This window comes from Macaca fascicularis, chromosome 6 (genome assembly GCF_037993035.2).
Source record: "Macaca fascicularis isolate 582-1 chromosome 6, T2T-MFA8v1.1".
NCBI classification, from domain to species: domain Eukaryota; kingdom Metazoa; phylum Chordata; class Mammalia; order Primates; family Cercopithecidae; genus Macaca; species Macaca fascicularis.
The window spans coordinates 121,698,344-121,724,285 of NC_088380.1; the positions used below are offsets into that span (position 1 = coordinate 121,698,344).

General features: G+C 35.7%; 1 protein-coding gene across 8 annotated transcripts in view; it reads right to left on the reverse strand.

Moving 5' to 3' along the window:
• Positions 1 to 864: 864 nt before the first annotated feature.
• The window catches only part of TRIM36 (tripartite motif containing 36), a 56,993-nt gene continuing 31,915 nt past the window's right edge, over positions 865 to 25,942 (reverse strand). For 4 of the 8 annotated variants that reach the window (XM_065546650.2, XM_065546648.2, XM_073994075.1 and 1 more), the window contains 9 exons: positions 23,824 to 23,844; positions 22,776 to 23,101; positions 20,242 to 20,388; positions 17,293 to 17,388; positions 13,382 to 13,635; positions 13,018 to 13,142; positions 9,596 to 9,883; positions 6,369 to 6,666; positions 865 to 2,925 (listed from right to left, as the gene is read on the reverse strand). In XM_065546650.2, coding sequence (XP_065402722.1) covers positions 2,571 to 2,925; positions 6,369 to 6,666; positions 9,596 to 9,883; positions 13,018 to 13,142; positions 13,382 to 13,635; positions 17,293 to 17,388; positions 20,242 to 20,388; positions 22,776 to 23,101; positions 23,824 to 23,844 — 1,910 coding nt within the window. In that variant the 3' untranslated portion in view covers positions 865 to 2,570. The remainder of the gene's footprint in view (positions 2,926 to 6,368; positions 6,667 to 9,595; positions 9,884 to 13,017; positions 13,143 to 13,381; positions 13,636 to 17,292; positions 17,389 to 20,241; positions 20,389 to 22,775; positions 23,102 to 23,823; positions 23,845 to 25,942) is intronic. The other 4 variants (XM_005557537.4, XM_065546649.2, XM_005557538.4 and 1 more) reach the window with 1 other exon arrangement.

The window sequence follows — 25,942 nt, forward strand, 5'->3', positions numbered from 1 at the left end:
ACAGGCACCTAGCAGGCTGTCTTGTTCACTTTATGGCCACTGCACAGCACTATGCTTTATAGACAGCAGGAGTTAAAAACTTTTTGTGAAATGAATGAAATAGTTCCAAATCAAACTTAACAAAATGAAATTTCTTAAAGTTTATTTTTAAAGCAGAAGAGTCTCAAGAAAAACTCTAATTTTAGGATATTCCCATAAACAAGCATATAAAACTCCTTTAAAATGAATGCAAATCTTGTCTGGTAGAACATAATTTCTTTCTTAAGAGTATTTTTGCCTATAATACTGTAGCAATACAATTGATTATATTTCCACATGAGACACACTTCCAGGGCCTTATCAGATTATGGGCTGTGGCAAAAGATTTAACAGGCCCAGATTATGTTCAGTCCCCAAAAGGAGATAGCTCTGACTCCTACTATTTTCAAGAGAGCAACTGTGCACATGACAATTAAATTATTGAGAATCATAGGGATAGCCTTGAAAGAAAAAACTTTAAGACCCATCAAGCATTAGTAACGATTCATTGTGATTCACAACCCACCACAACTACCAGAATCGCAGATCAAAGAGTATGAATGTGAACAAAGGACCGCTCATCTGGTCAAAACCTGATCTATTATGTATCAGAAAAGAAATATTAAACAATTTAATATATGCAACAATTGAAGTTTTAAGCTAAGCTTCTCTAATAATCACTTCCACAGAAATTAAGCTAATAAATGTTCAAAATGATTTCATATAAAACTGTAGCTCTGAGTTATCATGTACAGCTAATCATGTTTTCATAATCAATTTCTTTCAACTTTTCATGTAAACATACTAAAAATTCCTGGAATGCAGATTTGAATAATTACACTTGAATTCTTTTTAATTTTTTATTAAAAATGAAAGAAACACAACAATTTATTTACAATTGTACAATGTTTGAAACGGCTATCCTATTCCTGTTAAAGCTTCATATTTAAAAATGTCTACATGATATGTGCTTGTACAAGGCTTGAGTATCAAACTTAACCACAAATGTGACTTTAGCAGCTTTATTGCACAATGATCCACATAACACTGCATTATTTGCTTAGTTTAGCCTACGTCATAAAGTGCTATTCATAGATGGGAAATTAACAGCCTGCTAAACACTGAAATTCTCCATGATATTTTCTACTTGAGTTGAGGGTAAAAAGCTAATTTAATGCTACCAGCCTGAGTAACAGATTTTCATTAAAAACATAACAACAAGGACAACCAAAAAAAACAGGCCCAAAAGTTTTGGTTACTCTGCTAAAACATGTCAAAAGCATTCCATAAATGATTACTGCTACAATGCATAACAGTAGTTTCTGAACATTTTAACTTCAGAAAAATAAGTAGTTTAAATAAAAACCACCTACTTGTAAGAACGCCTTTCAAAAACACACAATTTAGATACAATGTAATTCCTCAAATTAAAAGATATTTCAAAGGGTACACAGTCATTGTGATCTTAGTTATCATTTCTAAGTAATTAAATTTGTATTTTTACTGGCTTATATTAGAAATGCTTATTACCAATGAGAAACAGAAAATGCCACATAAGTGAACAATGTTATGAAAATTTATAATATATGTAACGCTACTAAAATATATAATGAACTTTTCAAACATGTAAATATAAACCAGGAAAACCTGATATGTAATAATTGGGCCAAAAATGAAAATCACAAAACACAGTAAGGGGGTAAAAGAATAAATATGACTTTAATATCAGTCCATCTTTACCAATATATCTGAAAAATAATTCTTTGATATAAGAACAAATATTTTCACAGTAGAAAAACTGAAGATAAATTTCTTTGAAAAAAGTATATAAAGTGAGAAGTTTAATGTGTTAGGTGAGAACTTTGTGTTTTCTGCAAGAAACCATGCTTACTACCCATGCTGGTAAATGAGTGTTACAGCTAAGCAGACTCTTAAAGTGTCCTTAACAATACAGTTTGTGGTCTTAACAAAACAGTAGTATTCCTTTTTCAGGCAATATACTTTTAATAGTTACACACTTTAAAATACATAATTTTCCACTTAAATATACTACCATTTTTATGGTGTTTTTCTTTTTACCTATCTAGAGCTTTGTTTTCCTATTGAAAACAAATGCAAGACACATTGCTTAGTACTAATTCCTATCCATAAGGCATTTAAAAAATATCTTCTCTTAGGACATAAACATGATATAAAAATGAAAAATCAAACACAAGAGAAGCATAATAAATACTTTTGTATCCCCCCCACCATCAGGAAAGTGTCAGCAACACCAGCTGACAGAAATAAATTAGATATCCTGTACATAAAGTAAAAGCTAACCATTTCAGTATTAACTTGGAAAGAACATCTTCACTTTCATCATTTGTGAAAGGCAGAACAATGACATGGAAGACACAAGACTGTTTAGATTTTCTGTATTTCAAGAAGAATCATACTCAAATACAAGTGTGGTGACAGAACACTCAGTGATATGTAATTAGTTACGAAGGTTAACGCTAAGGCATTGCTTTGTTCACAGTTTTTGTCCTGAGTCACATCAGATGTTTCAACTACATGTCTTCTTGGTATTCCAAATATTTTGCTGTGATGGGTTCTTCAAGCTGAATTCCTCCACTGCCCATTAATGCAAATGCTGGATACAGTGTATGTGAACAGTCCACTTGGCGCTCATAAAGGCATTTCATGTGATCCATATCATAGAAACTTACTTTGCCTTTATCATAGTCAAGGAAAATCCCAATACTTGTTGGCATAGGAAGAACTCTATTTTCAGGTTCATTAGAAGAAGTAGGTGACTTGGGTATAAAAAATTTCTTCATGCCTATAGTAACTAAGGTAAACGGTTGTGAAGAATCAAAACAGGCATCCTCACTTCCACTGTCATGCCCACTGTCTTGCTCATATCTGAAACACAATACACAAAGTATCTGTATCTTCAACCATAGATCTAAGTATCTTCAAAACATTTTCACAGGATAATATACACTGATATAAAGTTAAAATAATTTTTACATCAAAAGCTTTCTATTAAAACAAAATCGAAAACATAAAAATGACACATTGCAATTTAGAATTATACCACAGACTCAGCCCCAAATTCCCTGTCATTAAACACTGCTTTAGTTACATACACAAGTGAAACCCTAGAAAATCATTTAGCCTTCCAAAAAGTGAGGGGGCAGCGGGCAGTCAAGGAACTGGTCAAATGTTAAATTTTTATAGCACAGAATCATATACAATCATGCACCACATAACATTTCAGTCAACAACAGACCTCATATACCACAGTGGTCCCATAAGATTATAATGAAACTAAAATATTTCAGTTGGGCGCAGTGGCTCATGCCTGTAATCCCAGCACTCTGGGAGGCCAAGGCAGGTGCACCACTTGAGGCCAGGAGTTCGAGACCAACCTGGTCAACATGGCAAAACCCTATCTCTACTAAAAATACAAAAATTAGCCAGGCATAGTGGTGTATGCTTGCTACTCGGGAGGCTGAGGCACAAGAATCACTTGAACCCAGGAAGTGGAAGCTGCAGTGGATCGAGATAGCGCCACTGCACTGCAGTCTTGGCGACACAGCAAGACCTTGTCTTAAATAAATAAATACACAAATAAATAAATAAATTCCTATAGCTTAGTGATGTGGTAGCCACTGTAAGGCTGTAGTATAACCCGTTACATGTTTGTGGTGATACTGTTATAAACAAACCTGTGCTTCCAGTTGTTAACCAAAAGTGTAACACATACAATTATGTACATTATGCAATATTTAATAAGTGACCGTTACTGGCTCATGTGTTTATTATACAATGTTTTTATTGTTATTGTAGATTTACTCCTATTTATTAAAAAAAATGTTAACTGTAAAACAGCCTCAGGCAGGCCCTTTAGGAGGTTTTCCAGAAGGCGGCACTCTTATCCTAGGAATGACAGCTCCATGCATGTTACTGCCCCTGAAGACCTTCCAGTGGGACAAGACGTAGAAGTGGAAGACAGCAATATTGATGATCTTGACCCTGGATAGGCTATTATGTTTGTGTCTTCATTTTTAATAAAAATGCTTAAAATGTTAAAAATTTTAAAAATTAAAAAAAAACTTGTAGAACAAGGCTATAAAAATTTTTTTTGGGCCAGGCGTGGTAGCTCACGTCTGTAATCCAGCACTTTGGGAGGCTGAGGAGGGTGATCACCTGAGGTCAGGACCAGCCTGACTGACACAGGGAAACCTCATCTCTACTAAAAATACAAAATTAGCTGGGCGTGTTGGTGCATGCCTGTAATCCCAGCTAGTCGGGAGGCTGAGGCAGGAGAATTGCTTGAACCCGGGAGGTGGAGGTTGTGGTGAGCTGAGATCACACCATTGCACTCCAGTCTGGGCAACAAAAGCAAAACTCCATCTCAAAAAAAAAAAAAAATTGTATATAGATGTATAAAAAATGTATATAGATGTACAATGTGTTAGTGTTTTAAGCTAAGTGTGCCTACAAGAGAGTTAAAAAAATTTTTGTTAATTGCAAGTTTATAAAGCTAAGGTTAATTTCTTAAAGAAGAATATATTTAAATAAATTTAGTGCAGCCTAAGTGTATAGTGTGTTTATAAAGTTTACAGTAGTGTGCAGCAATGTCCTAGGCCTTCAAACTCACTCATGGATGCACCCAGAGAACTTCCAGTCCTGCAAGCTCCATTCGTGGTAAGTGCCCTATACAAGCATAAAATTTTTTATCTTTTATAACTTATTTTTACTGTACCTTTTCTATGTTTAGATATACAAATACTTACCGTTGTATTAAAATTGCCTACAGTATTACAGTACATGCTGTATAGGTTTGTATTCCAGGACCAAAAGACTATTCCATATAGCTTAAGTGTGTAGCAGACTATTCCATCTAAGTTTGCGTAAGAACACTCTATGATGTTCTTGCAACAATGAAATTGCCTTGCATTGTATTTCTCAGAACATATTCCTGTTGCTAAGCTAACATATAACTGTATAAGGAAATACAGGCTGGGCACGGTGGCTCACGCCTGTAATCCCAGCACTTTGGGAGGCCGAGGCAGGTGGATCACCTAAGGTTGGGAGATCAAGACTAGCCTGACCAACGTGGAGAAATCCCGTCTCTACTAAAAATACAAAAAATTAGCTGGGTGTGGTGGTGCATGCCTATAATCCCAGCTATTTGGGAGGCTGAGGCAGGAAAATCGCTTGAACCCAAGAGGCGGAGGTTGCGGTGAGCTAAGATCACGCTACTGCACTCCAGCCTGGGCAACAAGAGCAAAACTCCGTCTCAAAAGAAAAAAAAAAAAAAAAAGAAAAAAACCAAAATACAAAGATAAGATGTATGCCCTAAACCAAGGAATTACCAGGCTAAGTGAAATATACGAGCACTGTAAAATAATGCAACAGAAAAAAGCATGTTTCATTCTCGTCCCAAGAACTCTATTTCCTGGTTGGAATTTCAACATGGATGTATGAGGCAAACAAAGATTATGAAGCTTTTTCGCCTTTATCAAACAATAAAAACGTATAGAATATTTTGAAACATGTTCCCCATTTTTTTCAATATGCCTATGTTGCTTTTTATATATTTTGGATAATACTGCATCAACAATGTTTATTAGGTTTCTCCACTTCTAATCTTTCTCATGTTATGAACTTTTTAAACATTAATACGAATTTTCTATCAAGTGGACATGCCACTATGTTTTACAGTTACAATTTTCAGCATTATATAAATTTTTCACCTTTCTGCAAAAAGCTTTTCCTATCATTCGGATTGTTAAGCTGGGATACTGTTCACATGAGTGGTCAAAAATTATTTTTCAAAGCTAGTTGACCTTACTCCATCTAAAACAACTAAACTGCACAATCTTCATTAGTCAATCTCTTAAGAAACTGGAAGTCTTTGCTGTGGAAATATGTCTACCACGACCCAGTTTTGAAAAGGACTTAAGGGAAAGTTTAAAGAAACTGTGTCCCATAAGAAAAGAACAACTTAATTGTGAAGTATGACAATTAGAGGCATTGTATTATACACCTGGGTAATTTTTATCACATAATTTAGGTAAAATGCAAAAGACTTTCAAAATTTAAAACTGTGAAGCCATATCATAATCAAGAGATATCCAAAACAGGTTTCCTCATGATATTAAAATGTAACTGCTAACTCTCCTTATTCAATGTGTGATTACAAGAACACCCGGCTCCTTTTCTCAATCAAGCCACAGCCAAAATACTAGAATCTAAGAAATAAGAAATGTATACTCCAAATGTAATAAAGCCAAATCTATTTTCAGGCTTACTTTCAAAAAATTATCAAGTTCTAGATCAATACAAAAACCTACCTTGGACTAACTGCATCCCGGGGAGAACGGAGCCATTCTTGTAGTTTATCGCTAGAAGCAACTCCCACTTTTACCAGGTATGAATACGGTTCCACACGGAAGGCCCAGAAGTGTTTTCCTTTTGTAATGCCAGTATCTCCAATGATGTAGTCTAAGCTTGTGTAATAACCCACTTGGATGCGTTCTGCAGCAAGCAGAAGATTAAATCCAGCTCTACTCTCTACACGGTCTCTCTTCAAGTTCAGCAGGAGATGTTCATTATTATAGCCACATTTTTCATCAAAGAGGAAGCTGAAAACTAAATAGAGCTTAAAATTAATATCAGGCTAAAAATTATCATTGCTCTAGTTTGTTAAATCTGATAGGTTTTCTTACAGAAATTACTGAAGAGAGACGGGAAGCGGGAAGGAGGTGTCACACTACACCAGACAACTATGACAAACCAAATCCAACTTCGCCATATATCCTACCCAGTATATTCTCTACCTAAAAATCTTCAGAAATCTCAAAAAGCAGATGAAAATATTTTTAATTCATGTGAAAATTTATAAAAACAGCTCTTTGGAATAGAGATAGCAAATCTATCAGGTATTTCACACTACTGAATTTGTTCTTTTATATTTATTAAAGATAAAAAATAAAGAGTTGTATATTTTCATAAATAACTCTATATTTTCTTATCATAAGTTTTGTTAATTTGGGACACTTTAGCTATTTTAATAAAGCTTTTTCTGTATCAACCAACATGGCAGACATAAGAAACATGGGAGAGTGTAAAAAAAACCAAAAACAAAAACATAGCTTTTGGGTTGAGAGAGACCTGGGTTTGAATCCTGCTCAAGCATTTAACTAGAGTTTGATCCAAACTTTAATTTCTTCATCTACAGAATGAGGATACTACTTCCATAAGTCTATATTGACTCAAATATATTAAGCATAACATTGGCTGCTAGCCAATGGGGAAACAACCAAAATTCCATCAACAGATGAATAAAGAAAATGTGGTATATACATACAATGGAATATTATCCAGCCTTAAAAAGGAAATATTTGGATACATGCTACAACATGGATAAATGTGGATACATACATTTGGATACATGCTACAACATGTATGGATAAATTTGGATATGTGCTACAACATGGATGAATTTGGATACATGCTATAACATGGACGAATAAGCCAGATGTAAAAGGACAAATATTGCATTATTCCAGTTATATGAGATACCTAGAATAGGCACATTCATAGAGACAGAAATTAGAATCGAAGTTACCAGCCTCTGGGGAGAGGGGAAACAGGAGTAACTGTTTAATGGGTATAGGGTTTCAGTTTAGAATAATGAAGTAAGGAGATACAAGTGGTGATAGTTGAACAATACTGTAAATGTACTTAATGCCAATGAGCTGTATACTTAAAAACTGTTAAGATGATACATTTTATCTTTATTACATCTCAATTTTAAAAAATGACCTCCAGGCATCATTGTGCACACCTTTAGTCCTAGCTACATGGGAGGCAGGAGGATTGCTTGAGTTCAGGAGTTTGAGGCCAGTATAGACAACACAGTGAGACCCCATCCCTCTCTCTCTATATATATATTTTTTAAACAGGCTGCTAGCAGCTGGGCGTGGTGGCTCACACCTACAATGCCAGTACTTTGGGAGGTCGAGGTGGGCGGATCACTTGAGGTTAGGAGTTTGAGACCAGCCTGGCCAACATGGTGAAACCTGGCTTTACTAAAAATACAAAAATTAGCCAAGCATGCTGGCCTGCGTCTGTAACCCCAGCTACTACTCAGGAGGCTGAGGCGGAAGAATAGCTTGAACCCAGGAGACAGAGGTTGCAGTGAGCTAGTGAGCTGAGATGGTGCCACTGCACTCCAGCTTGGGTGACAGAGCCACCAGACTCCACTTCCAAAAAAAAAAAAAGGCTGCTAGAAAACTACAACCATTACCAAGATGCGAGCCGACCATTCTTCCTGCTAATGCCTATTTTCCTGGCATGCTTATTTGTGCTGGCTCTCAATCTCAAAAGTCTCCCAGTTTGCAAAATAAATGTAAAGGGTCACCCTAGTCATGTATCTTCTCTCATAAAAAGGAAGACAACCCTCAACACTTCCTCTCCTCCCTCCCCCTCCACTATGTGACTGAAAACAGCGATTATGTCCAGGTTTTTCTACCACTTTCAGGCAGAAAGACTAGAAAAGGAAGCAGAAATAGCATAAACCATAAAATACTTAATACTTGCGAATTCATCCCAAAACTCTCTATTGGATTTTATTAAAATTTAAGAAATATAATTTTAGCCAATCTTATGTAAGTTTGTATTCCAGTTTTTCAAAAGCCACAAAGTGCATGAAAAACAAATTGTGCTTTTCTATTTTGAAGAAAAAAGGAAGAAAGGGGAGAGTGCAGAAAATATGGGTACATAAGACACTAAAAACAGGCAGGGAGCAGTGGACCTAAAATCCAATTAAAGGTATCTGTAAGGCAGCGACTGAAAGGGGAAAATGTGTTCCTGCTAACCAGGCTGAGCACAACTTTGGTTCTAAATATCCCTTGTTCATGGAGACATCATAGTGAACATCAATGAACCTTTAAAGTCATTCTCATTCTATAAAAATCTTTAGGCACTCTATATGTAGTATCAGTGGTTTTTAACTTGGGAAGGGAGGGGGCGAAGACTGGGCATAAGGAGCTTTTAGCGCGGGAGGAAAAGCTATTCATGTGGTTCTAATATACGGCTTCCATCCCTATTAGCTGAGAATTGCCAAGTTAGATAAAAAATCCAGACAAATCAGAATTAGGTTAAATCAAAATTATATTTTAGGATATTACACCAATAAATTTTAAAAACACCTACCTAGATCTTGTGCTTTAGAGATTTCCATAAACTAACCAAAAATACAGAATTATGTATTTAAAACTTTCAAAGTACCATTTATGTTATTTTAATCCCAGCTTAACAGCTCTGCTCACCGAATTTCTTCCATGTTTTTCTCTATCTGATATCAGTTAAAACCTAATCCCGTTCTCAGCCTACAAGGTAAAATTCGAGTACTCAGTTCATTTCTAAATCCCAGTTGGGACAGAAGCTACTTTTCTGGAGTCTTTTAAAAACAAGAGCTGGTTTCAATGCAGGTCTACATGGAGATATTGACTAGTTTATTTCATCAAGGTCTCGTGCAACTCTATGCTTCTTTTATTCCTGATATTCACCATACCTGGAGCTGGAGGAGTATGAAGAATCAATTCTCTGCTACAAGGACTACAGATTGAACCCTTGTAAGCTCTTACTCTGAAAGCATAGGTACTACTGTTTTCCAAGTCTTGAATTATTTTACTTGTTCCACACACTTCTATCTCATTCCATGACATTTCATCTTCTCTATTGATTTTCCGATATTCAAGAACATAGCTATCAGCTTTATCCTTTTCTGGATGGTGCCAATTTATCAAGGCATTGTTATAAACTTTGCTCTGTTCCTCATTGATCTCTGGCACATCGATGCCTGAAAGAATTATGAAATAGAAAACAACATTAAAATAGTGACATTTGAAAACCAGTGTTTTTCCTCAAAAAATAACATATAAACAATATTTACTGATTTTTTTTTTTTTTTCAGACGGAGTCTCACTATCTCCCAGGCAGAAATGCAGTGGCACGATCTCGGCTCACTGCAAGCTCCACCTCCCGGGTTCATGCCATTCTCCTGCCTCAGCCTCCCGAGTAGGTGGGACTACAGGCTCCCGCCACGACGCCCAGCTAATTTTTTGTATTTTTAGTAGAGACGGGGTTTCACCGTGTTAGCCAGGATGGTCTCGATCTCCTGACCTCGTGATCTGCCCACCTCAGCCTCCCAAAGTGCTGGGATTACAGGCGTGAGCCACCGCGCCTGGCTATTTACTGATTTCTATACTGTCCAATAATTTTCTAAATTTATAATACTATAAGAAAGCACAAAACTAAATATATTAAAATTTTTAATATATTTTATATTTAAAAGGTATATCTATACTTATAACTGAAAGGAGAAATAATAAAAAAGAAAACTGACTCAAAGCCACAAGTAAATTTTTTTTAAACACATGCCTTCTACCTACTGAATAATAGCCCATGACTTGAAATTTTTTTTACCTATGTCCTTCCCTAAACAAACTATTATTTTAATATTTTAAAATATAAGTCTGGTAAGAATATCAAATTCTCAACGAATTTTTTTTTTTTTTTTGAGACAGAGTCTTGCTCTGTTGTCCAGGCTGGAGTGCAGTGGCATGATCTCAGCTCACTCCAGCCTCCGCCTCCCAGGTTCAAGTGATTTTCCTGCCTCAGTCTCCCAAGTAGCTCGGATTACAGGTACGTGCCACCACGCCCTACTAATTTTTTGAGTTTTTAGTACAGATGGGGTTTCACCACGTTAGCCAGGATGGTCTCGATCTCCTGACCTCGTGATCTGCCCACCTTGGCCTCCCAAAGTACTGGGATTACAGGCGTAAGCCACCGGTGCTCGGCCTCTCAATGAATATTATATCATTTCTTTTCATATTTTATTCTGTAGAGTTGCAAAGCAAATTAATTTTTCTGAATACAATCATGATACATAGTTTTGTAAGGAAATCAGAAACTAAAAAATACACATTAAAAGATTTTACTATAACCTTTTTGTATAGATCCTGCCAGTATTTTCCCCCTCAATGGTATACTACTATGTATATCAACATTTAACTGTTGAGTTTTGGAAACAGGTTTCTGGTTTTTCACTAAAAATAAAATGACTAAAAGCTAAATCTTTGTTCATATGCATAGTCCTTTCTATAGAGCCAATTCCTAAGCTTAACTGCTGGAATCATATGCTAAGAACAATATGCTATAAAAGCTACACATACACTTTTATGTCAAATCACAGAGAAGGACATGAATAAGAATCAGAAGTCTCTCTCCTCTCCTTATTCCCCAATGTATAAGCATGTCTGTGTATGCTGCATTTATACAACTGAACGTTATGCAGCCATCATGAGTTCTGGAAAGTTATCCTAAATACATTTTAAAATTAAAAAAAAAAGTTACAAAATAACACAAATAGTAAACCCCCTACCCCATATCCTTTTTCTTTTTTTGAAAGATAGCTTTCAAAAAAAAAAAAAAAAAAATGCATGTAGCAAAAAGCGAGGGGAAGATCCATTAGCCAGAAGCTAGGTGACTACTATCCCATTCTCATCCATCTGTTTCCTTGCTATACAATGGTATAACCCAGGATCACCCACCCTCAACCTCACCTTTCCAGCAACCACTTTGGGATCCAAAGGGAGGGAGGACCTAGGACTCACAAAAGTAAGCAAAAATATATTTGTATATATATACTATTCAAGTATACATTTTGGAAACACAGTATAGTGTATGAAATACAAACAGCATTTTAAGTGACGACAAATATCTTTGAAAAAATAAGGTAGTCATAATAAATCAGATTCAGGTACAGATTTGAAAAAGGGGTTGCAGTTAATCCTTCAGAGTTTTAAACTTTTAACAAGACAAATTTCCTTTCATTAACATACAATCTACAAATCTGTACCTATAAAGTAATCACACTATAAGCATATCTTTCTAAGGACTGTAACTGTTCACCATCACTAGAAGAGAAACCTTAGGGAGAGGAATGAGGTGAGCAGAAGAAAAACAGGCAAGGAAGACCTCCCTGCTAGGGAGTAGCAAAATAGAAACATGAGCAAGTGTTATGGGCTGAACTGCATCCTTCCCCAGTCCCCCAGACCCCACCCTCGCCCCTGGAAATTCACAAGTTGAAGTCCTAAACCCCAGTACATACCTCAGAATGTGACTGTATTTTAAAATACGGTCTTTAAAGAGGAAATTAAATTAAAATCAGGTCATTAGAATGGGCCCTACTCCAATATGACCAGTGTCCTTATAAAAAGAGAAGATTAGATTACACAGAAACACAAACAGAGGACCATGTGAAGACACACGGAGAAGACAGCCATTTATCAACCAAGAGGAGAGGTTCAGAAGAAACCAACCCTGTCAACACCCTGATCTCCGACTTCTAGTCTCCAGAAATGTAAGAAAATGAATTTGTTTGAGCCACTCAGTCTATGGTACTTTTGTCACTGCAGCCCAAGCAAACTAATACAGCAATGTAAACAGCCTGCAGATTCCATCTCTAGGCTTCTGTTCGAGAAAGTCACATACACTTGCCCCAAAAATTCTGACAAGGATGTGCAATACAGCATTGCTTTATAAAAGAGGAAAAAAATAGAAAAAAAAATATCTTAGTAGGAAAATGATTTATTTATGAAATACTGTAAACAGTTAAAATATCACTTTAAATCAAAATTTCACATAACAAATATTTACGTTAATTTTCTAAAAAGGAATTTACAAAAAGAATACATACAACATAATGTTATTTATGCAATGTTTAAAAACACACAAACTAATGGAACATAGTTTTTGTGCATAAAATACAGTTATAAAAACATAAATAGGATATCATTTCAGGATGCTACGATAGTCCTGGGCAAGTGATATGCTGCTTTATAATGTCAAATTTAAGAGAACTTGTGTTTTCTTCCACACTATATAAATTCAGACAAAAAGAATGAGGTTTTTGCCTTCATTAAGACTTACCACTAGAGAAAAAGGATAATTCTCCAAGAAGTTCTGTTTGCTTAGAGGTATTAACAACATAGTCTTCAAAAGAAGTCTGAGCTGCAGGTCTAAAGCTCTTCAAAGATTCTGTGGCTTTCTGTATTCTGCAGACAGATATTTTATACAAAAAATGATTCTTCAAGAAGGCAAATCAAACTAAATATCTGCAACATGATTAACAAAATAACACCCACACTTCATTCAAAATTAAAGTTAAGAATGAGGCAAGATGTACCTCACATTAACACAGCATTATGGACCACTCAGAGCTACAGTGAGAATACACAGCAGCATTTAATAAAATTGCTCAAGAGGTTCTGAAGTTAGAAGTAAAAGAGAATACCTGAGGTGGAGCTGCTTTGCTGTTTGCACAAAGCAGGACTGATCCGTCTCCTTTAGCACTTCTTGAGCATATCCCACAAGTCCATTGTTCTCTAGAAGTCCCTGGTACTCCTCCATTTGAGTCTGAAATTTGTCTAATCTTAGTTTCTTGGAGGAGTCAATTGCTTTCAAAACAGATGATTTCCTCTCTTCCAGAATTTCAAAGAGCTTTTCAAAATGTGTAATTGCTTCTTCTTTAGCCCTCTCTCCATTACACTATGAAAAAACAGTATCTCCATTACACTAAGATAAAGCATTGCCTCTTCTGTCAAACCCAAATGGCTTTCCACAAAGTTCTACATAATTATATTTCATCTATGTGATGACAACATTATCAAAATTCAATAAAACCAACCTAGATATTATAAAGAAAAAAAGTTTTATCTGACTCTGAAATTTTCAGAACAATATTTTGGCATCAAATACATTCAGCAAAGAACAAATGACAACTTTTATTCAGATTTACTTTGTAATTTTATAATATTGTACTTCCTTAAGCTTTTCGTCTCCGAAGTCCAGTATAGACAATTTAGTCAATTAAATAAGAGAACAATCTTTCAGTGGTATATAAAGGAATTTGAAGGAGAAATGAACTGATTTAACCAAAAACAGGAAGACACAAGTCCAGAGCTTTGAATTCATTTCAAATTCAGAAATGTTTTAACCCTTTCTACACTACTCCAACTTTTTAAAAAGTTGTTTTTGTTTTTTTGAGATGGAGTCTCTCTCTGTCACCCAAGCTGGAGTGCAGTGGCGCGATCTCGGCTCACTGTAACCTCTGCCTCCCCGGTTCAAGTGATTCTCCCGCCTCAGCCTCCCAAGTAGCTGGGACTACAGGCACGTGCCACCATGCCCGGCTAATTTATTTTCATATTTTTAGTAGAGATGGGGTTTCGCAGTGTTAGCCAGGATGGTTTCGACCTCCTGACCTCGTTTGTGATCAACCCTCCTTGGCCTCCCAAAGTGTTGGGATTACAGGCATGAGCCACCGCACCCGGCCTAAAAAAGTTTTTAGCCACAAAACTCTAAAATATGACATTCTTTACTAAGATATAAAAATAAAAGTATCCTCTTCACATTCATATAATTTAATTATAATTAAATCCTGACTTAGCTGTGTGACCATATGCTAATCATTTCACTTCTCTTTCTGTTTTTCTCTTCTGAAAACAGGGGATAAGAAAAACCATTTAGGTTTTTGTGAAGAGACTTTAAAAGGTTATTTACATAAAGTACATACCACAATGTCACATACTGTAAATAAACATTCATACAAACTGTCAGAAAATTATCCTAGTATTGGTTAAACATTCTGAATTCCTATAAAATCAGAGCTCATGATTTGAGAAGACTGGCAAAGCACTCCTAAGCAGTTATTATAACAGACTCACAGCAGCCAACAAAAAAAAGTCTTCGAGAACACTTTTTTTTTTTTGAGACGGAATCTCGCTGTGTTGCCCAGGCTATAGCATGGTGGCGCGATCTCGGCTCACTGCAAGCTCCGCCTCCTGGGTTCACGCCATTCTCCTGGCTCAGCCTCCTGAGTAGCTGGGACTGCAGGCGCCTGCCACCATGCCCATTTAATTATTTTTTGCATTTTTAGTAGAGATGAGGTTTCACCATGTTAGCTAGGATGGTCTGGATCTCCTGACCTCATGATCTGCCTGCTCAGTCTCCCAAAGTGCTGGGATTACAGGTGTGAGCCACCACACTCGGCTTTTTTTTTTTTTTTTTTTTTTTTTTTGAGACGGAGTCTCGCCCTGTTGCCCAGGCCAGAGTGGAATGGTGTGATCTCGGCTCACTGCAACCTCCGCCTCCCGGGTTCAAGCAATTCTCCTGCCTCAGCCTCCCGAGTAACTGGGATTACAGGCGTGCGCCACCATGCCTAGCTAATTTTTTTGTATCTTTAGTAGAGACAGGGTTTCACTATGTGAAACCTGTGGCCAGGCTGGTCTTGAACTCCTGACCTCGTGATCCACCTGCCTCGGCCTCCCAAAGTGCTGGGATTATAGGCGTTAGCCACTGCACCTGGCCAAGAACATTCTTAAAAGCTGATAATATATGGCAGAAGTGTACTGTGCATTTTCCAATGGCTTCCAGCCAACACCAACATAATGAAAGGAAATTTTTTCCAGATCTCCTGTTTCCTAACACTGAAAACCACATATTTTTAAAAGAGAGGGAGTAGAAGGTAGTGATATTTTGATAGTATTTCACTGACAAATCACGACATTAAACTCAGAAATATTATTATAGAGAGATTTTTTTCCAGCTAAGTATAATTAAAGATAAAAAGACAGTATCACCACCATCACTGAGTAAAGGTCAAGAATGGAGGCAAGTTATCTACCATAAAAAAAATCCTTATTGATAAGCCTGCAGATACAGCTTAGGCAAATGATACAAAACAACTCAATAATGTCCCCACGATCACAAGGAATCGGTGTCTACATGAATACTTGACACCTAAGTTCTGCAATTTTTAACCTATTGATGACAAATCCCAAAACAGACTCTCGGTCTTTATTTCAGAAGTGAAGGGCAGCAGGACCGAGAGGACCAACAAACAAGGCTACTAATAAAATGACCAAAGATGCAACACTTGAAGCAAACTACTGAGGTGATCATCTGCTTTGTGTTGAGACAGTCTGTCATTTAATCCAACAAAAATATGAAAAAGAAAACCCCAAACTGCATGGAAAAACGACTGACGGGCAGTAAAGATCAGGAAAATAATATTAAAAACAAAAGCACTACTGGTAAGGGTGTTAATTTACATGATTTCTCAATAATTTCACCCTATATTGGAAAAAAATTTCTTCAAGTAACAGAGTCATACTAGCTGGGATATTTTTATATTTAATTACCAAAAATCAGGAGTAATGGCTCAACTTTGTTTCAAATGGAGAAGAAAAACAAGTGTACAACAAAGTCAATGAAGAATATCTGGACTTTTAAAATAACCCAACCCAATCCCCTTTTACTATATTTTTAAAATGTTATCTTTTCCAATTTTTTATTAAAACATAATACACAAATGGAAAAATGTACATGTAAGTATAAAGACTAATGAATCTTTACCCACACACTCAATATAACCAGCATCCAACAGAAAATCCAGATTAGATAAAAGAACATTACAAGTATTCCAGAAGCCTCCATATAACCTTTCCAGGCACTGATCCACCCCTCCTCAAATCTAACAACATCATCTAGTTTCACCTTTTTTGGTACTTTTTATAAATGTAATCACATGGTATGTATTCCTTTGTGTCTGGCACCTTCCTTTCAACATTATTGCAAGATTAATCGACACTGCTGTGTGCAGCTGCACATCATTCATTCTTATTGCTGCTTTTATTCTACTGTTAATGGGCATGTGGGTAGATCCCACTTTGTGACAACTACAAACAAGGCAGCCACCAACATTCTAATATATGTCTTTTGGGGAACATATATAGGGTATACACTCAGGAATACCTGAAATTTAAAATAAACCTGGTCTAATCTGCATATAGCACATTTTCCAAAAGTGATCTATTAATTTTAAAAAATATAATAAAAATAAGTAAAATCTATCAGTTCCCTTATATTACTATTACATATTTTTGAGATCTTGTTAGTTGCCACACAGTCATTTTTCCCTCTGTGTTCCAGTATCATTTAATCACTAGCTTTATCACAGAAGTGACCGCACAACATTGTAATTCATTTTTTATATTTGTTTCCAGAGCCCCAGAAAAGCAGGGGTGAAATCTAACACAACTTTGTATTCCCAGCTCATATAATACTCTCAGGATTTTATGAACAAATGAGTGAATGTCTAGATAAAATAACAATAATTTAAAATATGTAAGATAGTTTATCACTTACCTCTGTTTCTTTCATTAACAAGTTTAGTTCAGATATTTGACTCTTCACTTGGCTTTCCTTACCAATAAGGTAATCAATATCCTTTGAAAGCTTTTCCTGTTGAAACACATTCATAACACAAACGGACAAAACGGGAGTTTAACAAAGACCTTGCAGAGTTTTTTTTTTTTTTAATTACACAGGACTCATCCTCTTCTACAGCCTCTGATAAACAGATAATAAAATCAACTATGGCAATTATCATTATTAACCCAGAGTAAACAATTAATGGCCTTAGGCACAGAAGGCCAAAGGATGTATGAAATATTAGAATCAGTTGGAAAAAAAGAACAAGGTAATAATGGTTAGTCAAAACTTCCGAATATAAAAATAATACATTTTTATTGTTTCATTGTCATTCCTAGAGCTCCTGCTCCTAAGGCTTCTAAGTAAATGGAAGAGCAGCAATTCAAATAGTTTTGTCTTCAGATTTTACAATTTACTCTCACAAACACCCACGTGCGCGCGCGCGCAGACACACACACCTCTACACAATAGGAATAGCAACAAAGAGCCTTCCAAAATAATATTCACAGTCCATCCCAGCCTATGAAATAATTACACAATAATGAAAATAGTTTTATAAAAACAGGCAATTTCCAGAGCTCATTGAGTGATCTGTCTGTAAGGCAGACATTTTGAAGTATAGTTTCTTTCCCATAGAAATGCCGTCAGAGGTTTTGGTGAGATCCCTGGTCTTGCCCAGAAAACCTACTCTGAAATACACAAAAAACAAAACACAAAAGCCCCGAAACACCATGGGGTAAAAAGCTGTAACAGAAAAATGTATTCAGAGTCTAAATAAGAACAAGAACATCCAGAAAATGCCTTTCAAGCTGTAGCCCTTACAGGCCGATCTGAGCATTTCAGGCTCAGTTACCACCAATGACTTGAAAGGAAAAGGGTGCTCAAGAAGAGGGCACTATTAAACACTAAACACTATTCCGCAGGCTGAGGGGTACTTCTTACCACCAAGCTGAAAGTAAAATGGCAATTCTGACAATACCATCCCTAACAGGCCCATGTGGAAATCAGAAGTACTAGGTGCAAGTGGTGGTACCCTTTTTAACTACGGTAGCAATGAGACAAATTTGGCCATTTAAATTTAAGTAAGGCTTAGTTCTATGATAGCAGCTTACATTAGAACTACAAGATAGGAAAAGGTAAGTTAATTGACTCAAAGAGGTAAGGACCAGAGAAGGATACAGGGCAGAATTCAGACGCATGATCTAAAAGCACTACACTCTCTGAGTTTTAATGCTCAAAGTATCTGGCCAACTACATGTTTATCTGAGAACAGCTTTTATCTGAGACAGCTCCAGTCTTAATAGTCCCCTCAAATATAGCCAGTTTGTTTTAAAAGACTAGATTAGTTTTGTCTCCAAAAAGTATATGCACCACACAGAAAATAGGCACTGAAGATTAAAATGTAAAAAGACAAGGCTACCACTAACTCCTTTAGATAAAACAGGACCCCAGTTCTTTAGGCACTAATCAGAGGCTAATTTCTCAGGGAATTCAAAACTGCTCAGAAGCTTTCCTCTGGATCGGTTGTTCTCAAACACCAGTGTATATCAGAGTCTCCTGAGGGCAAACTAAGAACCCTGAGGAGATGCAGCTGAGTCCAAGGAGGCCATACATTGTAAGGCATGTACCTAAGAAGAGACTGTTGTAAAGAGAAAGAACTCCAGAGACACAAACAGTCCCCCTTATATATTCAGCAGTCCTCATCAACTCTTGTGTGTGAGGAAACTGCCCAAGCTTAGGCAAAGAATTACCCTACAGGCCCTGAGGAAACAATGCCAGGAGCTTACACAAGGCTGGGAAGAGTGTCTGTTCCCCACCAGTCAGATAAAAAAAAAAAAAAAAAAAACACCTCAAAATTCACAGGGCATTGAAAAAAGTAATCAAAGGCTTTTACTTTGATAGTCAGGTAACATTAGCCCTTAGAACCAAATGCTGTTCTGTCCTGCCTCACAAAGTAAGATCCAAACGTTTCCAAGTAACTTAATCACATACTCAAAGAAAATAGCATTTGTAGGAATACAAAAATATCCAATAACTGGCAGCCAATCAAAAATTAGCAGGCATGCAAGGTAGCAGAGGAATATAAACTCTAATTAAAAAAAAATCAATCAAAATTGACCTAGTAGTGAAACAGATGAGAGAATTAGTAGGCAAGAACAATTATACAATTATACCTGTATTCCATATGTGCAGAGAAGATAGAGTACAACATAAATATAAAATGTAAAACAAAACAGTTTGTATATATGCAATTAGATAGAGGCAAAAAATGCATACACGTATTGTTAGAGAGGAAGGAAACAAAATGGGTAGTAGGTATACAGAAGATTTCTTTTAAAAATATTGTTTAAAGGGAAAAAGAATAAAACAAAAAGTTTTCTACCACTGCCTGCTTTGCTGTTGATTATCAAATTTGAAAGTTTTAAATATCATCAATAAAGCTAACAGAAAGGAAGTAATTCAGTTTTAAATCGTAAAAGTGCCATCAGAATGAACAAAATACTGATTCTATAGGCAAGAAATAAGAATCAAGTGTCTTAAAACAGCCACAACCCTTTAAAGTATGTCAATCCTATGTAGACATCCATTATTATAGACATTGGGCTCATTTGGGTATCATGATGAAGTGTCCTTCAGCCTTCTCTCTTCCCTCAGAATTCAGAGCTAATGCAATGTAGGTGACAATATATGCCAGGCCTTATCAGTACCACAAATAACTATTCATCAGAAATACTAACAACCTAATATTAGTAGATCATTAAGTAACACTTTAACTCAGTTTAGTACAAAAAAGGTCATGTAACACACCATGATTTTAAAAATTAAAAGTTAAAGGCATAAAGTTACGAAGAATCAAAATTCTGTTCCAAAAATAAGTCCTACCTTTAAGGTTTTGTAGGCACTGCTCATGGTGGTTACACGGTGGTTGGCATGATTACCACCCAACTTACACAGATGGCAAACTGGCCTCCGACATAATTCACAGTACATGTTTATTCTCTCTGTTTCATGTTCTGGGCACATTAAAATCTATTGAGTAAAGAATAAAAGTGTGATTAAGGATCCAGGTTTCAAGTAACCTGACAAACTACCAAAATACAAAGATTTCCTTTACAAAATCACTAAATAAAGCCATTTAAATGAATATGAATGTAAAAAGAAAAATGGTCGATACATCGCATGAAAATTCTCTATATTGGAATTACTATTTTTCAATTTGAGGGTTCAAATGATTAATGTGTAGATGTTGTCTACAGCCATACCCCTCTGAACGTGCCCAATCTCTTCCTAATATGTAAATGTTATTTCTCCAAAACTTGTTCAGTTAGAGTTTCATTCCTATCAGATTCAAATGGAATGAACACTTAGAACACTTAGAAAGGCCATCTGACCACACTGATGAGGCAATTCTTAACTATCATAGTCAATATTTTTAATGAAGTACCATAACAATTTATGAGACTCATGGCCTCAGTAACAGAAATCTGTTACTAAAAGAGTCTCAGAAAACTTGATAAGCTTCTAGATGTGTTTCCTTTTACAAATTAATTACAAATGCACTGACCAAATTTGGAACTGTTTTTCTGATTTGTCTACCTTTTTACTCTGTAAACTATTATCGTAGAGGACTAAAAGCTATCTGATAAATAACATATGAAATTTTATGTAAAATAACTGTTTTCGTTTGAAAGGGGAAATTCCTTTTAGTATGTTAATAAAATCAAAAGTTGTTAAAGATTCCAATAGATTACATTTTAAGCAACTGTAACTTGTCTGATAACTTAGAGACATTTATTTATTTATTTATGAGACGGAGTCTCGCTCTGTCGCCCAGGCTGGAGTGCAATGGTGCGATCTCCGCTCACCGCAACCTCCGCTCACTGCAACCTTCACCTCCTAGGTTCAAGCAATTTTCCTGCCTCAGCCTCCCAAGTAGCTGGGATTACAGGCATGTGCCACCATGCCCAGCTAATTTTGTAACTTACATTTAAAAGGAACAAACAAAAAGTACAATATAGAAAGTCCTAATACCAATATATAGGCTCAGGAGAAAAACAATTGGAAAATGTTTCAAGTTTTTCAGCATGTCCAAGCTTCCACATCCCCAAAGCCATTACATTTAAAATAAAATAAAAAGTTTGTCTATCTGCAAGAAATGATCAAAAGAACTCAACGTTATAGGCAAATATTCCATAGCAGTAAGGAACACCATTTTGGACACCGTTTTAGAATTGAGTAGCATTAACTACTTGACAAATGAAATGTTTCTCAGTATAATCTATCTGTATTTCTTTTGGTCTTATCAATGTTTTATGATATTTGTAAACAGAAACTGTAAGGCTATACTTAAAATTTCCTTAAATCTTTAATTCACAAAGACCCAACCTTAATAAAAGTCATTTAATCAAAGGTTATTTCATGGTAGAAATCAATTTAATCATTTAAAAGAAACATTAAAACATCAGGTTGAAGTTACAAATTTTTAAAAATTGATGGCCTTGAGCATTTAAAATAAGGAACATAATAGAGGATTAAAAGCTATCTGATGAATCTACTGCCAGACTGACACAGTTTGAGAAAGGTCATTCAAAATGTGATAGCACAGATGGTTTTTGCCTTAATCTACCAATCCTTCACTATTTAATATAAGAAATAGCTCATAGTTTCAAAAAAACTTTTGAGTTTTTCCCATTTTTTCTTACAAATTAAAGGTTTTACACTTAAGAATGCAAATAGATTTTCATACACAGGTTACTACGTTATAAGGAATAAGAACTTTGAAAAACTCAACCACAGGTTTTAAAAATCGATATAAATCAGATATCAAAAGATCAGTTTATTTCCAGGCACATAGCAGGGCAAACAATACATAAACTTCTTTTGAGCAATATTAAAAAAATTACTCAGAACGTTTAAGAAATGCAAATTCTACTTTAGATAACATATAACCATTATATCACAAGCTACAAGCTACAAAATATTAGGCTGTAGTTACTTTTATTCATTGTACAATTCTAGCTAACTAAAAACAAAAATACGTTTCGCAGTCAAACTTTTTAAGCAATTATGGATTTATCACACTAAAGCACAAAAAGGCTTTTTAACTTTAACCATTTCAATCTTAAAGAGTATATCTGAGATAACCTTTAATCAGAGTTATCATTACAAACATTCATTTATTGTAGTGTATCACACTGGATTATAATAGAATAAACCACAATATTGCCCTCTATTGGTGGGGATGTTTAGCCCCATAGTAACTCCAGCCAACTAGGCCTTAAGTTCTCACACCTGCTTTAAAAGTTATTTCCTTTCTGTCAAGTTCTAGACTCAATATATTTATTTCATAACATTAAGTTACATAAACGTTTCACAACATTAAGTTAAAATAACACTCTAATAAAAACTTCACTTACCTTGGGTCTAAAGTTAGTAGTTGGACCAACATACTCATGCTGAGCTTTTATTGTACCCCAAGGATGATGAATTTTGAAGCATTCATTGCAGTAACTTGCACTACAGTCCATGCAGCTTTTTGTGGATTCCTGAGGTGGTGGTTTACAAAGGTCACACATAATGGCTGTGGCTGCCCTAGCTGCCTGCCGATATCTTTCCACAATAGTTTCCAAAGTGAAGTTTCGAAACAGACCATTGATTCCTCGTTCTCCAAGATCCACATCATGCTCACAGCCAGGGCAAGGAAAAATAGTTGTCCTCGGGGTCAATGAATTGCGCTTCCACCCTGTGTAATTAGTAAGTCTTTGTTTAGTTACAGCTGTAGGAAAATGATTAGAATGAAGGAAAGAGGAGTCATGTCTTACAGACATATCTACAAATATATCACAAAAACAGTATCCGAAGTGGCTCCACATGAAATTTGTATTGTGAAAATGTTTTTAAAATTTTTTCCTTAGTATACAAAAGACAAGCCCAAATTATTAGTTATCAAATCAAAAAGGAAAATATTCTATAGTAAACCCACATCAAACCCATATTAAATCATAAAGATAAAAACATATAATACAATACTACATGGGGTCAAGATCTTTTAAAATTATATAATTAGCATTTATAGTTACTTTTATACACTATATCCAAAGGCACTGAAATGAACAGTCTTTGCTGACTGACAGGAAATGAGTCGATACATAAAAGAGCAGGGGTCCCTAGCACAAGGCCTATGAAGAGGTGCCAGGCAGATCCATGAACTATTAGAAATCTTTCATCTATATACATATGCATATTTTCTGGTAAAACCCCACAGCTTTTATCAGATTTCCAAAAGAGTATGTGACGTGACCCCAGAATTTTTAAAAACACTACAATAGAGGGTTTCCCACTGTAGTATTGTTTTATCTGGAAAAATTCAGTAGGGAAGATCATTAGTTAACCGAGTGCAATCTACAGAAGAGTGAAAAATGCATTCATAGACCTATAATTCAGTGATTTTTAAGAGGGACCAACCATTTAATATCTTCTTATGACCTGAAACAAAGAATCATTAAGATTACTTAATTCAGTAAGCCAAAAGTTGCCCCAAAAATACTGCCAATACTTTTACAACATATATAAAACAATGAATGACCTTAAACATCACACTTTTTAGTATTATTATCCCAATTTTAATAAATCAAGAAACCAATGTATGACAGTCCTTACTCACTGGTTCACAGGACTCCAGGGTTGTCCAGGGTTGTCCATTTACCACAGGTGCATGCATACCATATTACCCCATTTGTAAATCTGTTCTTTTTTTTTTTTTTTTTTTTTAAGACGGAGTCTCACTCTGTCGCCCAGCCTGGAGTGTGATCTCAGCTCACTGCAACTTCCGCCTCCCGGGTTCAAGCAATTCTCTGCCTCAGCTTCCTGAGTAGCTGGGATTACAGGCGCCCACCACCACGCCTGGCTAATTTTTATATTTTTAGTAGAGATGGCATTTCACCATCTGGCCAGGCTGGTCTTGAACCCCTGACCTTGTGACCCACCCACCTCAGCCGCCCAAAGTGCTGGGATTACAGGCGTGAGCCACCGCGCCCGGCCGTAAATCTGTTCTTAAGAGTATGTAGTCTTACTTGCCCACAAAATAAGTCCCTTAACATAAACACAAACTTCTTAACCTACATTCTTTCATACTACCATGTATCCAATATCAAAAATGAATGGCTGAATTTGGTATACCACATAACTGTCATCACTCAAAAGAATGTCTTAAAAGATATCTGACATGGTATCAGTTCAGGTAAAATTTAGCAATCAGCCCACAATATTACTTATTGGAAGTGATGTTATAGCATGCTATATGGCACTGGGCCCCAAAATCTACTCATACAACAAACATGCAGAATATTTTAGTATCTTCATTTAAAGATATTTTAACCTTTACATTTTTAAACATTAATGCATACAAAAAAGCTGCCCAATAAAAATTTGAAAATCCTAAAATATATCCAGATAATAATTCTAAAAACATGCAATACAATCCAAAATCTTTCACACCACAGCAGGCATATAATGAAATAAGCAGCAAAGCTACTTTGAAATCACATGCCAATGAAAATTTCATTTAGGAAATAAAACAAGCCAAACAATTCTGGAAATGGTATGGTGCAGTGGTCAAGTTTAAAAAAATGGAAATTCATATTTAATTGCAGGTTTCCATACATGAACTAGGTGATGAAAATTTAGATAAATAGAAAATGAATATCAAAAATGTTAAAAAATGAGTTATTTTTGGTTTTATGAAGATTATGACCAATTAAAGTAATGGGATAATGAAAAGTAAATAATGACAACAAAATCAAGCTTTAACATGTATGCTGGTGACACCCAGACTTGGGTCCTCAGAAATTTGAAAACAAAAACAAAAACAAAAAAGTTTCATCCCTTTTCTGTATACCTCTGCTAGTGTACTTTCACAGTAAAAAAAAGTGTGAAACACTGAACTTCTTAAATCAGACATTATATTAAGACATGTAATTTTTCACAACTCATTCAAATAGATACCTTGGTTATCTTTCTGAACTCATCTTGAAAGCTCTCAAATATTTCTTACAAATGCTAAAGAACTTTTATTTCATCTGTCTTATACTTCTTTCATTGTGTTCATAAAAACAAACAGTAGATGTTCAGAGCAATAAACAAAATGAGAATCTTAGGATATTCTGGGAAGTAAACCTAATGAAAAAATCAAGGCAATGGAACTAAGAACAAAATGGAAGCGTCAACTTTCTACTTTCCATGGCTGTGCTATCTGATACAGTAGCCATTAGCTACATGTGACTTTTAAAATTTAATTAAAATCAAATAAAATTGAAAAATAGAGGGATCATTGCAAACTAGATTGAAGGACTATAACTAGAGGAAGGACTAGATTGCAGCTCTGACAGAGCAGCATGTGGAGGCTAGCATTGTGAAATTTTGCTCCAGAATGACTACAAAAATAAACTAGGAAAGCTGAGAGGACCCACAGAGCCCCTGAAGGAAGCAGATTGCTCCTACAGGACCTGGGAGACACCCTAAATACTGCAAGGGCCCAGACTGTGGAAGTGGGAAAGGGAGATTGTGTGCCCCCAAACACACCTCC